At 38.0% G+C, this 17,711-nt stretch overlaps 1 protein-coding gene across 1 annotated transcript in view; it reads right to left on the bottom strand.

Annotated features, from left to right (window-relative positions):
- Positions 1-9,288: 9,288 nt before the first annotated feature.
- The window catches only part of tacr3.S (tachykinin receptor 3 S homeolog), a 75,127-nt gene continuing 66,704 nt past the window's right edge, over positions 9,289-17,711 (bottom strand). Inside the window, exons 4-5 of the mRNA XM_018243388.2 lie at positions 13,731-13,927; positions 9,289-11,935 (exon numbers count right to left, since the gene is read on the bottom strand). Coding sequence (XP_018098877.1) covers positions 11,614-11,935; positions 13,731-13,927 — 519 coding nt within the window. The 3' untranslated portion in view covers positions 9,289-11,613. The remainder of the gene's footprint in view (positions 11,936-13,730; positions 13,928-17,711) is intronic.

Genomic DNA, 17,711 nt, shown 5'->3' with positions numbered 1-17,711 from the left:
GGACAGGAAGGCTGAATATTTTTGTCACAGAAGTGTTTAACCCCTGGACACATACAATTGTCCGAAAATATGGCCTAATGCTATTAGGAAATTCTCACCTACAATATTTATCGATAACCATATTTTGATGTAAATAATCATATTTTCTAGTGGCTGATTTTACAACTCCAAATTGGGTTTCTTGGTTTTTCCGCACCTTCTAACCACTCATCACCACTGTTAATCTTAGACGTGCCGACAGGTCTTAAAAATTAACATGAAATTTGTACCAAAAAGAAAAGAACTGCAAAGAAGAACTAACAAGGTTGCACAGCCTTGTTAATAAATATAATTAGATTGTGTGTGTAACTTGGAAACCATAGAAGGAATAATTAATGCCTTAAATTTTTGTGTGCAAGTAAATTCATTCAAAATAAATTCATTGTGTCCACACTTTGATATGTCGTCATTATTGTATCATGTGATAAACAATTAAGAGTAATAAATTAATAAAGTGCAATAGTGCATGGAGTGCTAATAAGCAACAGTTCACATTCCACTAGTCTGTAGAAGAAGGAATCACCCAATAAAACACAACATTTAATAGTTCATTTAAAATCAAAAGAGGGAATTAATGAAATATAAAAACACTTAAAATCATGATGTGCCTCCGGAGGGTGGGCTGAATGGTGGCAGCGGCTTCCTTCTAATAACGGAGGTAGCGTTGGACAGACCGGTGATGTTATTACCAGCACTCGCACAAACTTAATTTTTGGGCTTTGCCCGCTTCCAATTTTTTTTTTTGCACTAGCGATAGGGAATAGGCCACACGTACTTAGGTGCCTGTGAGAGTACAAAGTGCCAATTACTCTATGCACACCATATTGGAAACATATATGTCTGTATAATAGTGATGTGCGGCCCGACCCGAGGCCAGTGGGACCCGCGGATCGGGCGGGTTCGGGCCGACCCCTGGATAAAATGCGCGGGTCTCGGGCGGGTGCGAGTCGAGCTCTTCTACTGCTCTCCCCGCCTGCAACCTAGTATTGCCGGCTTCCGGTGCCGGAATTGACAGACTTCCGCCTGCCCCATCCCTTTTGTGACGTCAATGCGGGGCGGGTCAAGCGCGGGTCCCGGGTTGGGTGTGGGTAGGGAGCAGGCGGGTTAGGGTCGGGTGCGGGTTGAGAAATTCTCGACCCGCACATCACTACTGTATATTACTGCAAGGTACAGCACACTGGGTCTGTTCTCCGTTTGTATGCACTACCTTTGGTTATTTAACCTTTTGTGTTTACGTCCAAACTTTTGGTGTTGCTTTAACACAAGACATAGGGAATAGGCCAATAGAATTTTGTATTTACTGAATAGACAAAGCAAGTTGTAGTGAGTAATTATGGTATAATTGATAAATGGATCTGTGGTTTGTGAGGTACAGTTGCTACAAATATGTCAGCGCATCATTGAACTGTACTGTTCTGCAGGAAATGAAGGTGGCTTTCATGACAATCCTGGCTGTGAGATGTAAAATGTTTTAGGTGCTTTTGCAAATCTACCTTACCTTTAATATCCCTGTTACTAAATTACCCTCTAGTTAATGTAAAATAGTATAATCATAATGTTGTAGGTCAGCCAGGACGCTGGAGGCTCTTCTATAGTGACATGCCTTTAATTTAGAGTTCAGGAATTGGTCATGATTTACTGTAAGCCATCAGTAACCTGTTAGTTTTCCATACCAATCATATATCAAGCTGTATTCTGCTGCCAAGGTATTCTATGTACTTGCTGTCTGCCTTCAGAAGAACTGCAAATAGAGAGATTAGAGCTCTATCATTCATAATAGAGGCAATGACATTTTTGTTAGGTATCATTAGGTGTGGGAATAAAATGACACTCATAATAATAGTCTAAAAGACTAAAAACTACAAAAGAAAAAAGATTTGTTCAGCCTGAATGTTATGAGCACCAATTCATTTTGTAAAAATAGTAATAAATTCCATAATATAAAATGCTATGTCACTAATTCATACTGTTGAGGTGGGGCCCTTAAAGGTATACTGTCATGTGAAAAAAAATTGTTTCAAAATGAATCAGTTAATAGTGCTGCTCCAGCAGAATTCTGCATTGAAATCCATTTCTCAAAAGAGCAGATTTTTTTATATTCAATTTTGAAATCTGACATGGGGCTAGACATATTGTCAATTTCCCAGCTGCCCCCAGTCATGTGACTTGTGCTCTGATAAACTTCAATCACTCTTTACTGCTGTACTGCAAGTTGGAGTGATATCATCCCCCCTCCCTCCCCCCCCCCTCAGCAGCCAAACAAAAGAACAATGGGAAGGTAACCAGATAGCAGCTCCCTAACACAAGATAACAGCTACCTGGTAGATCTAAGAACAACACTTAATAGTAAAAACCCATGTCTCACTGAGACACATTCAGTTACATTGAGAAGGAAAAACAGCAGCCTGCCAGAAACATTTCTCTCCTAAAGTGCAGGTACAAGTCACATGACATGGGGCAACTGGGAAATTGACAAAATGTCTAGCCCCATGTCAGATTTCAAAATTCAATATAAAAAAATCTGTTTGCTCTTTTGAGAAATGGATTTCTGTGCAGAATTCTGCTGGAACAGCACTATTAACTGATGCGTTTTGAAAAAAACATGTTTTCCGATGACAGGATCCCTTTAAGCCTGGTTAGAGGTCACAACCTCAATAGATTTAAAATGAAGCTGATAAGTAACTTACATTAACTTCTCTTTAGGTTAAGTTTTAAGGCAAGTCAGGGCAGTTTTTGCAGAAGTTATGTAAACCCGAAAAAGTCACAGTGAAATTTTTTTTTCAACATTTATTATGCCCCAAATCGGTTCCAACTTCGAATCTGAAAATACTTTTTCTAAAACCTGCCAAATTCATGTAAAAGTCAATGGTAGATGTGCCCTTAAAGGGCACCAATCATAACTAAAATCATTTACAAAGTAAAGACACTATGTGAAAGTTCAGGATATCCGATTTTTAAAACAGTTAGAATTGTTTGTATAATGTAAATCATCAGCTCACTATACCTTCTGCAAAATCTCCCCTATCTCCACTGCAGTTCTAGCTGAGGCAGGCATCTTAGATTTTCTCGTCCTACCTATATCTTCACAGCTTAGAAATCTCGCACATGCTCAGTTGAAATTCGTTGTTTGCTTAGAAACCCTTCTAAGCTATTTTCAAGTCAGCCAAACCTCTGTGTTAGCTGCTGTTCAGTAGTGCTGCCACCTGTCTGGAAGTTAGTGTGTGCCCTTCATTTGCATAATGACATCACCAGCAGGGGACAAGATAGGGAAATCTCGTGATACTTCGGGGCAAATTCACTAAGATGCGAAGTTGCGCCAGGCGCAACTTCGTCGCACTTCGCCAGGCGTAGTTTCGCCAGGGCTCCGCAAATTCACTAAAATACGAAGTTGCGCACAGGGGTAGCGTAAGGTTGCGAAGTTGCGCTAGCGTTGATTCGCTATATAAAGCGAAGTTACGCTAGCGAAGGCTAATTTGCATACGGCGCGAAATTCGAATTTCAATGGAGGAACACGTATCTGCACTACAAATGCCTAGAAAACCTTCAAATCAGCAAATAAAAATTTTATTTTGCCCTACACATGTGCCCACTGTCTAGGTAAGTTGCCATGAGTCAGGAAATGTAGGGGGGGAGGAAGGGGAGCCCCAAAAATTTTTCGATCTTTTTCAGCCTATCAGCCATCATGTAGAAAACACGCCAGCGTTTTTTTGGGACTTAGAAAAAAAATTTACTTTTTTTAAAACAATCCCTATCTACTCTATTGCGCTTCGCCAGGTCTGAGGTGGCGAAGGAAGTCTAGTGTAAAAGGTAGCGTTCAGTACACTGCGCAAGTTAGTGAATTTGCGTAGTTTCGTTGCTAGCGAAACTTCGCCTGGCGTAAGGTTGCGAAGTAACACTAGCGAAACTACGCCAGCGTTCGTTAGTGAATTTGCGCAGTAGCGAAAATGCCAAACGCTAGCGAATTAACGCTAGCGTTCGGCGCTTCGCGGCTTAGTGAATTTGCCCCTTCTAGTGGAGGAGTTTACTAAAGCTAGGCATTCTGGGTAGAATACTCAGGACAGTGCTACAATCTGAGCATGCTCCTGAAATTTGCATGTTATAGTCTCTGTTATAGTCACTGTATGGACTCCCTCAGTGAAAGAACCCATTTGACAAAGTAAGGGATTTTTTTAAAACCTGCTGTTTTTTTAAAAAAAAAATATATATGTAGTTTGATTAAACAAGTTTAGGTTGTACTGGTCAGATTGTTATTATGTGTTTGATTTTGGCTGTGATAGGTGCCCTTTAATGAAGATGTTTTAACCCTTACAAAATGTTAGAGTTTTCGGCCTTTGAGTCTTGATACTGTACCTTTAAATAACTGTGGTATATGCAGCCTGTCAGTCAGACACAATGTTACATAATACTTCAGATGGTTTTTCTATGAGCTGCTTTGGGGATTCCCCACTTATGTGCCAGTTTCTTCAGTGTCCTGAGAAGGACTCCCTTTGACTTTCTGTGCCTTTGCTTTTCAGAGCCCTGACAAGTACCTTCCACATCCTAATGAGCGTCCGCTCTTATGCCCCTGGGATTTTCTACGAACTTTACATACACAGTTGTCTCTGGAATCTTGCAGCACCTAGCTTTCACTCTGCTCATGTGTCTCTCTCGAAGCACTTCCTTCCTGTCAGCTCACTGGGGTGGGGGCTCCTCTGCACAGAGCAACACAGAGGATAGCCAAATATACTTAGCTCCCATTCATGGACTTGGCAATTGCAGCTTTAACATTCTGTGTACCAACTAGGGTTGCCATCTGTCTGGTTTTGACAACGCGTTTTTTTAAATGGCTGTTCGGGTCAAAACTGCCTGCCTGGTTTTCCAAATAAGGAAAACTGGGCAGTTGCCGATCACCATGTCATATCCCTGCCCCTGCTATGTCACGGCCTCACCTTCTGCTAAAAAAGAAAGTAGAGAAACGATTATAGATATGGAACAGTTATTAATTAAACTTCACAGTTCTAACAAAAGTAAAGTCCTTTGCAATTTTCTCCCTTGTCAGTCCACAGCTCTCTCACACTAGAGAGAACACATCACCCATTTATTACTTTCTCTTCCTACTGCTTTCTCTCCTGGGTGGAGTTAACCCTTCACAGCTCTTAATGGGAGCAGCACACTGATGGCCTCAGTACCTGATTTCCTGTGCAGTGCCCCTAGGCCACGCGGTCTTATCACCCACCAGCATCCCCCTCCATGAGCTGCGTGTTCCCATTGCTCCTGGCTCCTGGTTCCCATTGCTCCTAGCGACTGGCCGCATGCTGCCCCTACTATTTTGCCGCCCTAGGCCCAGGTCTTTGTGGCCACAAATCCGGGCCTGCATGACCTAACTGCGCCAAAGGGTTGCCACCTGTCTGGGTTTCACCCACCCCCCTCCCAGTCTACCACTTGGCAGAAGGTGGCAACCCTTCTGCATGATGGTAATTAGTAATGTGTGGGTCGACTAAAACTAGACCCCATCCATCCCTAACCTGGCCCATTAGTGCCCACACCTGACCCTAACCCGGTGTGCTCTTTTATTTATATACCTGCCCTGCTGTGATGTCATGGAAGAGGGCAGCATGCACATAGAGGCGAAAGTGGGGCAGTAGAAGAAACCATTGTGTGCAAGTTGGCTGAACCCACCTGAGCCCAGGCTTCTGGCCAGCCCATACATCACTGGTGGTAAAGGTTCAGGGGTGGGACAATGATGTCTTGTCAGGGGCATAGCTATGAGCCTATGACACTTCAATCAGTGACTGATTGCTGTATCCCCACTAACCCACAATGGCCACCAAATGTCTCTGTCTCCAGCTCGTCCATGCCAATAATTATGTAAATGCAGTCATGTCCACACACATCCACAGTTAATATTTGTTCTTCTTTTTTTTTTTATAGCCCCTGCATTTTGTGTATCTTTAGGCTCACAGATCCAGGCCCAGTGGTCCATCTGATTAGTAGAGAGGGTGGTCTGTTGGTTGGTTATACACATATGTATAACCCCCCACCTCCATATGAGATACTTATATTCTTTAAAGAGTTTAACACCTAAAAGTAGAGTGCAAAGAAAAGAAAATAAGCAGGAAAACTATACTCCATAATATGTGATAACTGTTTATTTAAGGATTGCACTCATTTTTTTTCATTTGCTTTCTTCTACATGTTAATATGCATAAGTGCAGCAGGTGGTATATTTGATAACATGAAATCTGTATTTAATGTAAAGTAATAGCAGTTCTTCTGCTAAAAGGTCATATTTCTACACAGAATATATTAGAAATGCCAATGAGTCACTGCTTGGGCACACATATAAAAACAGGCTTTTTCAGTATGTTACGTTAGTTTGCATCCAGTTATACAATGACCACATAGAATAAATCTGTTGTATTTTTGTGCCATAACAGAGACAGCAAAAGAAAGGTATTTATGATGTTCCATGATGAAGTTCCCCAAAGAATTACATTTTTTGTAAATGTCAATACCAACAAATAAAAGGGACATATACGTACCTTCCATAGCATTGTTGTTCCAACCAGGATTCGTTAGCAAACAAACTAATACGTAAAGCAATAAGGCACTCTAAAACAGCAGCCCAGCTGATGCAAAATAATCCATCAATGAAAACCTTTCTGTTGTTTTGTTTTACACAACTGTTGTTGAATTTATTAAGATTTTCAAGCTCTTTACACCTTGTTCGCCATTCTAAAGATTGATTTTAGTGCACAGTAATCCCAATACAAAATAAACTTAAAGCAGGTAAGAATGATTCTTACCAAAGAATTCTCTTGCATCTTTTATTAAGCTTGTGTGCATACATTGGAGAGCTATGGGGAACAACAGGTCAGATTTTAGAAATATATATACTGTATATCCTGGACTCAAAGACTGAACTGGAGGCAACATACTGTAGCTCTATGTATTTAGATGTAATGAAACTGACACTGCACTGGTAGGTGTATCAATGGTATGGTTTAACTCTTAAGGTGGCCATAAATGCAAAGATCCGCTCGTTTGGCCACATCGCCAAATGAGCGGATCTTTCCCCGATATGCCATTAACAAACATGGCTATATCGGGGGTAATCTGATTGTTCGGCCGTATGGCCGAATGATCCGATTACGATGTGCTGTGGGCTCCGGCGGGATCGGTCGGGTCAAAATCAAACCTGACCGATCGACCAAACGACCGATCTCCGCCAGACGAAAGATGTCGGCACACGCCACACACGATCCGAAAATCGTACGAATCCTCGATTCGTACGATAGGATCTGTGTGTCTATGGCCACCTTTACTCAAGGAATCATGGATGGAGGCATACAAATTATGTCCATGTGGTCAGCTTTGCATCGATTATTCCCTGAGTTTATTAGCACACATAGGGGTATATTTATCAAAGAGTGAAGTTAATAGTGAAGTTCCGCCACTAGAGAGAAATTCCGCCGGGATTTTTAAAGGCGTATTTATCAAAGGGTGAACTTTCACTTTCACCCATTGATAAATTTACCTTTCAAAAACCCATAGAAATGAATTGTGAGCTGCGGAATTTCACTCTAGTGGCGGAACTTCACTCTTTGATAAATTTACCCCATAGAGGCAAGATTAATTTCTACAGCCTGAATCAGAGTGATTTAGGTGATTAGATGTCATCGGTGCAAGATATTAAAACATGGCTTCTGCTGGAATAGGACATGGAGTGTAAACAAACGGAGGAACCAAAGAAGCTATATTAGTTATATAGTAAAGGAGTTTTTGGACTTTTTGGACTCATTTTTCATTGTGAGGCCAATATATTTTCACTACATTACACAAACATTGGTAATCCCATGCATTCCAGACATCAAAATACATTTGAATGCTTTGTACACTATAAATATGGGATATTGGTTTGCTCAGGAATGGTTTAAATACAGTTTGACAGGAGAAATATATAATACATTTTTTTTATTTTCTAATGCTGAATATGCTTTGAATTATTCCTCCCAATAAATGATTATATTCAGTAGTAGGGTTCTAATATAACATATTTTATTGTTATTTACATTTTATTATACAGAATAACCACATATTTCTTCATTAACTGTTACAAATATACTTAGAGTTTCACATTCCAACAATCATAAAACTATATCATGAATACATACAGTGTATAAACACTTCTTTTTCTACATGTCATTAATAACAATAAGTATAAAAGACACCCAGTTTCATACCATTTCTTTATATACAGTCATACACAGTACATAGTCACATGGACACTTTTAAAATAAATATATATATATATATATATGTATATAAAATGAAGATCTTACTAAACAGCTGTCTATAGTCAAATATCTCTGCACAAGTGGAAAAAGGCAACTGTTTTTGTAAAGGTGTTGGCGAATATATAATTTAGTTTAGCAGATTCATCTCACACTTATATTTACTTATATGCAAACAAGAAACTGATGTAACACTGAAATTCTTCTTATTGTATTGATAGGAATGTGTCATTATCGCTTTAAATGATATTTATCAATGAGTAAAAACAGAGGGAAATTTCACAGCTCTCCATTCACTGTAGGATTTACAGGGGCATATACAGTATTTCAATTTAACTGTTTGTCCAACATACTCATTGCACTTGTGTTGAGCACAAATGCAACCACTTAACCTGCTATAATGAATAGTGTGCAACTGCAGCTATTAATGCCAGGAACTATGGGGGTGCCTGCCAGGCCTGGACTGGGAGTCAAAATAGGCCCTGTCATTCCAAGTACACAGAGGCCCAAATTGCCTCCTACCAGCCCAAACAGCCTCCTACCAGCCCACTATATGGTAACTTTTATGAAGCCATACAGCAGCCCCTCTGGCATTTGCCAGAACCCACAGATTGTCAGTCCGGGCCTGGTGCCTGCAGTGTGTTGTAGCAATAAGCATTACAGACTCAGTGCAAGCAAATCACAATCTAAAGCTGGTCATAGATGTTGAGATTAAAAATTTTAAAAATTTTAAAAGATCCAATCGTCATTGTGAGACCATGATTTTCTCGGAACGATCGTACAAATTGACCATCAACTAAAAAGACCAATTTGCCAAGAAAACAAAGGGGAGCTACCTGCTTGGCCCTGCAAACATAGACAGATTGCACTGGGACCAACAAAGATTTTTTAACCTGGCCGATCAATTTCCTGACAGATGTCGGCCGAAAAATCGTAAGATGTACGATCGTTCTAATCCCACTAACCGCACAATAATTTCGAAGGATTGATCGGACTTCACTAAAATCGGTCGTTTAACAAGAAGAATCGTCGCATCTATGGGGAGCTTTATGCTGCTATTAGCACTTTCAAACTAGAATTGATACTATGCCAATGTAGCCACAATTTGCATCCAATTCACAAAAATATGGGAAAATGTTGCCTTGTATGTGCCTTGTGTGTTTCTCACCTATGTTCGGCAAATGTATAGATCAAGCCAGTTAGGTATTTATATTTTAAGGTTTTTTAAACAAGCCATTATAAGACTCATGCACATAAACAATGTAAAGAATAAAGCCACAAGTTATTTTGTCCACACTTGAATCACCTTTGTATCAATTTGTCATTCCTATATACTAGCATCCTTTTGTGTGCTGCACCTACAGCATGGCAGCCTTAATACATGTGAGTGTTTGCTATGCAATAGCAAAATACAATGTAAACAGTGTTTATATTTATTTTTGTAGATGCAGTGTGATTGGTTGACAATTTATTTGATGCGCGTTTGATGCATGATGTTGCTGAGGGTAAACTGTATTATTGAGTATATGTGATTGCTGGAGAAAAATGAATGTCTATGTTTATAGTTCAGAACTGTGTGAAAGAAAAAAGAAAAAATAACTGAGGCACTAAACAGCACTCCAAACTACATTCATTTTTATTTGTAACCTTTTAATTTATGTAAGGGCTCCCCAAATTTACATTCTATAATTCAACTGCATGGCCCTCACTGCACAAATGTTATAAAAAAAACATTGCCCATTAAATCACTGTTTTAAAATCACTAAGAATATTGAGAACAGAAGGTCCTGAGAATAGTAGAATATTGTTGCATTTTGTGTTGACCACAAAGGTAACCAGAATAAAAAAAAAATGCTCCTATTACCTACTGCCCTTTCTAATATCCAAACCACAGATAATTAGCAATGACACCTCCACATCATAGTGCATATGTAATGCAGATCTCCAACATAATTCTGTTAGTGATAAGGAATAACCTGACACGTGGTACCTCCAAAGTACCAAATGTCCTGTTTGCCATTTTGTTTTTATTATAGCAGTTTATTATAGCATAAGGCAGAGTCACTAGAACAGTTATCATATAACTATTGAACTTAGAGGGGGAATTCAGTTTAGTTGAAAACGAATATAAAGCCACACATCATGTAGTAAGGTGTAGATCTGCAACAGGGTTACATCTGTGCATACTTCCAACGATAATGTTAAATAATATAATGGTGGTATTATACAATTGTTTGGAATGTTTCTTTATTTATTGAAATGTTTTAAATGATTAAATATGTTCTGCATGTCTCTGGTTTGTAATTTCAACTGGAGATGGGATCCCACTTACCCTGTCAATCAAACAGCAGATATATAGGGGAGGGACTGGAAACATGAGTTATTCAAATGAATAACAATAAAATCCTAAAGGTTGTTAGATCATGAGAAATGTGGGGATTGCTTCTAATATATTCACATTGCTGTACTGTACTAATGTTTTGCACTGTTTCATATTTTTGCACCAGAATCCACCCTGTGTAAGCATTGACAGGCCTATACAATCTCTGTCAATTCAACTTTAATAGCCGGTGGGGATATTCTGACAATCTATGATTAAATTCCCCTATGGCATAAATTTACCAGATCTGAAAATCTGAGAAATTTCTACAAAGGCATCTAGAAAGGCAGCAATGGATCATGTAGTCTGGTAACCTTACTGTAAAACCATATATATATATATATATATATATATATATATATATATATATATATATATATATATATATATGACCTTATATTACAGTCTTAGTGGTATACATTGCCAATACGTATTGTATTTGTAGTCTAACAGTATGCTGTTATTCTTACTTGGTTAAAAAAAGGTATACAAATAAAGAAATACACAAGAGAAACATAATGTTAACGTCATGGTTGCTAATTATAATATTTTGCCTTGCTTTTAGCCCTATAGAAATACAGTACATAACATTCAATCTCTGTGTGAGGTTACAAGAAGATGAGAATGTCATATTTAGATTAGGTAAAATACATTATTTATATTAAAAAAAAAAGCAAAATAAGTACTTTCCTTTAAAACAACCACTGCATAATGAACGAAGTTTCTTTTTGGCACATTTGTTCTTCTACAGCTATAAATACATCACAATGTCTACTGATTCACTTATATTACCACCATGGGTAATCATTTGGAATTGTAACTTTCATTTTGTTTTTAAGGTTTTCTCATTTCTTTTATGAACTGTAACTTTTATGATACGGTTTTTACAATGAACGCAGTCTTGTTCCTGTAATGTTCCCATTAAGAATAATCGTCTGGTGAAGTATAGGGTGAGCTAATAAAACTCGAATTTACTGAGGCAGATTTGGAGTTTTTCCGAGAACATCCATTGAAAGTAGACTCACTAGTAGTAGCTCTTTTCTTATGGCTGTGAGAAGACTTGTTGTTCTCTGCATCATTGGGATCAAACACAACTGTCATGCTTGATTCAATTCTAGAAACAGTGTACAGACTGCTCTGTCTTGTTGGATGGAATCTTGTGGACTTTAATTCTAATTCATCATAACTGGATACCTCAATAAAGGGGCACCATCTGAAAGCTCTTTTGAATCCAGCACGAAACCTGCAAATACACAAAGCATATCTACTTGTCAAAGGAATAACGTTCAGAATCTCATATACATTTGAGCTACATAATAATGTTAAATAATAATTCTGCTATGTCATATAAAAGGCTTTTGGGAACAAGCATTTACAACATTTATGAAGATATTAATAACTCTAATTAGGCTAAAATATATATCACTTTAAAGGAGAACTAAACCCCCTAATAAGAAAAGCCCCATCTACTACCCTAAATAGTCCCCCCTCCCCGCTTCTTACCCGCATAGTACATTATTCCAGGAAATGTCCCGGGACAGCATGTTTACTGTATTTATACAAGCTTTACCATGCATTTGCATTAGTCGGCCTGACTGGATACACATTACTGTTCTTCTTGTACATTAGTGCATTGTTAGGACTAAATTTAGTCATCATGTTCTTTGCAGACAATAAGGCTACATTCAGGCTGAGGGCAGTAAGTGCAAAGTTAACAAAGATGCTTTGCATTAAGCTGATACCTAAGTGACTTTATTTTATTGAACTGAAAACCATCATTCATGCAACCAGACGATGGGATGCTGGTGTTTGGCAATCCGAAAGGAGAATCAGGGCTAAAAGTGCCATATATCAGTGTCAAGCCTATTCCCCACAAAAGTGCTCTTTCTGGCCCAATATTGGGCCAGATGTGATTTGAAAACTTTATGTCTTTGATTATCATCTGGGATTAAATTAGTAGGTAGCACTTTCTCGTTTAATTTAATCTGATCAATTGTTTAAATATGAGGCATAGATATTATGCTGTGTAAAATTAAACTGGCTGAAAAACGTGTAAAATAAATTGTGAATTTATCAAAGTGTATAGAATTTTACACCATGCGAATGCCAGATATGCACTGCAATGTAAAATATCATCCTGCTGATTTTTACACAGCATAATAAATATAGCCCTGGAATCCTAACTGACAAAAAACAATAAGAAAAAGCTTTATCAAACTGTGTTTTTTCCCCGTAAGTTGTAAGTACCTGCCACACTGGGATTGGCTAGGCTTGGAGGAAGAAATATGAGACTTCATTCAGCCTAGCCAATCCCCTAATGGCAGGACAGGTACTTACACTCTGAAGGGGGAAAGCTGAAGTAGTTTGCTGTTCCCAGGTTATTTGTGGCAGGACAAGGCCATCACCAAGGTACATCTTTACTCCTGAATTTTGACTTTCCTCTGCCTCTTTACCAACAAGAACACGGACATATTGAGAGGGTGCACCAAAATGAAAGGATGGTTTTAAAAGAAAAAAAAACATATTTCAGAGTCCATCTGGACTGGTAAATGAAAAGAAACAGAAAAGTGGTTAAAAAGACTAGAATGTATAGTGAAGGTGAAAAGCAAAAAATAAATAAAAAATAGAGAGGAAATCTCAACTAAAAGGAGGAGTAGAGCATTACAGGTGCCACTAGCTACAACATTCTCCGCTTTATTAAACTAGTGATTCTTTGCCCCCCCCAAGTGTTAAATCCACCTCCCCTGTATATTAATCACTGTCTTATTGTGTTTAATGTCCCTGGAGTGTCAGTATTCATGGGTATTTGCTTTTTCTTCTGACAAACCCTGTGTACTAAATATTATCACAGGGAACATTACCGGCTGACAATGGTATCTTCCTAATTATCAAATTTGAGAAATGTTCTAAATAGATGTTTGTCAGAGTGGAACATATCCCCTACATAGTGACTCTCCCATCTTGTAGGCCATTTTAAGATGATTTTCGAAAACATAATACTGTATCAGAGGCTCTATGTTGTAACTTTTTCCTCTTACCTTTTGTTAAGACAACAGTAAATAATGGGATTGTACATGGTCGAACTCATTGCAAGCCAAAATATAGCCAGGTAGATCTGCTGAATATATTTCCATCTGTCCACTTTTATATCAAGTGCATCAGCAAGAAAAAATATATGATAAGGAAGCCAGCATATTGCAAATGTCACCACAACTACAATCATCATTTTCACAACCTGAAAAGGGAAACAGTGACAATGAAAATATGTAACACACATACTTTTTGTTGACAATTAATATAAACGTTTTACAGCAGTACTGAATCCTAATATTTGCATGAAATAAGCATGACAATCTGCTAAAGCTCAATGGAGCAATTATAAGGGAAACAAAGTACTTCTGGGACTTAGGGAGTCAATCCTATTCATATCACTTTTTATAAATATTATTGCTTCAATATTGTGTGCTTAAATACCATTGAGCACAGCAGGGTACAGATAAGTTCAAATGTGCCAACATACATTAACACATTTCCTTTTCTCTTCTGCTCCTTTTCTGTTTTCAAATTTGGGTCATTGACTTGGGCAGCCAAAAAACTTACTATATCAGCTTAATTGTATAATAATTGTTAATGTGTTATAATCTTTCTTTTCAGACCCTGTCTATTCATCTGTTAGTTTTTCCTGCTTATTTTATACTATATATAATGAATCTATTTATAATCTAAATCCTCAAAATACTTTCTGTTATTGGTCTGCAGCAGACAAGCCACCATAGTACAGTTGTAGCTCTCTCTAGTTTTGTGTGCCTCTACAAAGAGCCATTCTCCAATTTGCAACCATATTACCCGAGCAGGGTCTTTACCTGTTAGACTGTACTAGAATGTCAATTCTTTGGGAAAAATTGATGACTTATCAGAGCTACTGAGGTTTGACTTGGGCAGAGAAGCAGAGGTGAAGATGAACACACCTTCAAGGGGGTTATTTACTCAACTCTGAATGCAAAAATCACAAAGAATTTGTGATTATTTTTTTTAATAAAATCGTATTTTTTAAAAAAATCACAAATTTTTCTGAATATATTAAACCCCCGATGATGGAAAAGTCTGAATCTGAAAATCCGGCATCTCAGACCTGTCGAGGTTGCATATAAGTCAATGGGAGAAGTCCCAATGATTTTTTGATGTGCACTGGGTTTCGTGCAATACCCCAAAGTTTTCGGGCAAAAATCTACGTTTTTGGGGAAAAATACAAAAAAATCTTGAAATTCGGATGAAAAATCTGAAAAAATTGTGAAAATCTGATTCTCGAGGAAATGTAATAAAAATAAGCACAAAAAACCCGAGCAGATTTGATCGGAGTTTGTAGCAGAAAATATTGAGATAAATTTGGACTTTGACAAATAACTCCCTAAGTGTTGTGTAGGGAAAGGTCTGGTGTACCAAAAAGCAAAAAGCAGCTATATAACAGTTCAATAAGAGCATCTGTTGCCTCTATTAAAATGTAGATCGATTAAAACACAATCTCTAGAGAGACAGAAATTGAAAAATAATCAGCCTCAGTTTTATCCTAGATATGTTCACAGGATGAAATCAGGCAAATATAAAAATGAACGGAAATTATAATTTGCTTTCAAGTAAAATATTACTAAATGCATTGTTATTCTTGAACACTCACAAAAGGACCAATTTGATTGAAAAGCAACCACAAAAGTAAAACTGATTTTCAATAAGAAAAATAATGAATGAAATATTCCGGCTGATGTTTGCTTGAACACGGGGAGTGAAAAGATGATTAGCATGAAAGGTTTTCAGTGACGTGAACCATCTCTTTTCAGCAGCATTAGATAAAATGTTCCAATAATAACTTAGCCTTCGTTTTTTCAGATAACAGAAAATATTAAAGCTTTTAAATGAGTTTTAGATATATGGAAACCACGATCGGATCAGCCCGATATCGCCCACTACAATGTGGGCGAATCAGGGAGAGATCCGCTCATTTGGTAACATCGTCGGATCTCTACGTCTATGGCCACCTTTATACATTGCAACTCATCAGCGGTGTGACATTGGCAAATCAGCGTGTTTGCCGAGGAAAAAGGGTACTGTATCCAAAGGATGAACAATTTCAGATCCTAAATAGTGTTATACAAATGTTTAAGCTACGTCAGTTTCAGGCTCACAAGTGCTGGTGGGCTCAGGGAGGGGGAGGTGGATTGGGGTGTGTAAAATTAAATAAAAGCATGTCTATTTTTAATTATGTTACTGCAACATTCCCCTTGCCTATAGCAATATCACTTTAAGTCAAAATTCCACCAGCCCTTCTGATTTGGTATGTTTTAATATTTCAAATGACTGAGGGATCACCTTTCAAAGTCCCTTCAGCGGTACAATTAAAATACTTCAAATCTCATCTTGTAGTAATTGTTTCTGAGGAATGAAAGAGAAGATGTTCTGCATGCAAAAGCTATTATTTTAGCAAGTGCTTTAAAACAGACAAGAGAACGAATGAATGTCCAAGAAAATGAATTAACATTTTTCAGGTCAGTATTCATAATAATGTTAGAATATCATTGGAAGTTATTAAAATGAATGTACAGCAAATACAGTTTTGTTTACGGCTCTCATATTAAACCATATACCAAGCTTCCCTAGTTATCAAGTCCTCCTGGTATTTGTGTTTTTCTTTAAGTTACCTCTTCCAAAGCCCAAATTTAGGAGTGCTATTAGATAATCATCACACCTTCCATTTTTTTAGTCATTTATGATGATTCTGGGTGCAAGTGCTAGAGCCCTAAGGGGCACATACAGTAACTGCACTCTTTATTGCTTATTTAAGAACTATTTGCATTCACACTTTTGCTGTATTCTGCACCTTGTGTCAGAATATGGGCAGGATTGGGGTTACCTATGTCACTCCCCTGCTGGCCTTCAAGAATCAGTGCTACCAGACCACTGTATATCAGGGGAATGCAGTTCATGCACCTAAGACCTTGAGCCAGAGGTGCTGACAGTGGGGAAGGAATCAAAGTAGGGTTTCCATGTGTCTGGTTGATGTAAGTGGGTAAAAACAATGATGTGGCTGGGGGTAGATTGTGCTTATTTATTTCATAATGCTGACATCACACAAGCAGTTTTGAACCAGACAGCCCATGACAAAAATGGACTGGTTCAAAACAGCTTGTTTGGTTATCAGTTTTATGAAATTTCAGATACAACTGTGGACACAGTAACTCCATATTTGCGATCTGGCCAATGGACGTAACTACACAAATTCACTAAGATGCGGATTTAACTGAACGTTACCTCTTGCACCAGACTTGCCTTCGCCACCTCAGACCAGGCGAAGTGCAATAGAGTAGATAGGAGTTCCTCAAACATTTTTCTAAGTCCCAAAAAATGCTGGTGACTTTTCATTTTTCAGGGTGATAGGTTGCAAAAGATCGTAAACTTTTTTTCTGGGGTACCCAGCTTCCCCACCTACATTCCCTAACATATGGCACATAAACTATACACTGAGCTCATGTGTAGGGCATTATAACAACTCTATTTTCTTTATTAAGGTTCCATGGACTTGTGTAATGTAATGTATTTGCTGCAACATATACATCTATTCAACTTTAACTTCCCGCCATATGCAAATGAGGCAACGCTAGAGCAACTTCGATTTGCATCGCTAGCGTTTGGAGCCCTGGACGCAACTTCGGATTTTAGTGAATTAGTGTTGTCCTGGCGAATTTATGCCTGACGAAGTGTTGCGATGTGAGCGAAGCGTTGCTGGCGAATTTTCGGAGGTTATTGAATTTTAGATGTCAAGTTTAATTGAATTTTTAAAGAGACAGTATATTGGAATTTCCTAATTTTTTTCTAATTCGAATCAGATTTGGACTATTCCCTAGTCGAAGTACACAAAAATAGCTAAAAATTCTAATTTTTTTACTTCTATTTTTCAATTCGACCCTTGATAAATCTGTCCCTAAATATACTTGTTTTTAGGGACACTATAACTTTTACTGTTATGT

This window comes from Xenopus laevis, chromosome 1S (genome assembly GCF_017654675.1).
Source record: "Xenopus laevis strain J_2021 chromosome 1S, Xenopus_laevis_v10.1, whole genome shotgun sequence".
Lineage (NCBI taxonomy): Eukaryota > Metazoa > Chordata > Amphibia > Anura > Pipidae > Xenopus > Xenopus laevis.
The sequence above is the reverse complement of the archived record's forward strand: the minus strand, read 5'-3'. Positions and strand labels throughout refer to the sequence as shown.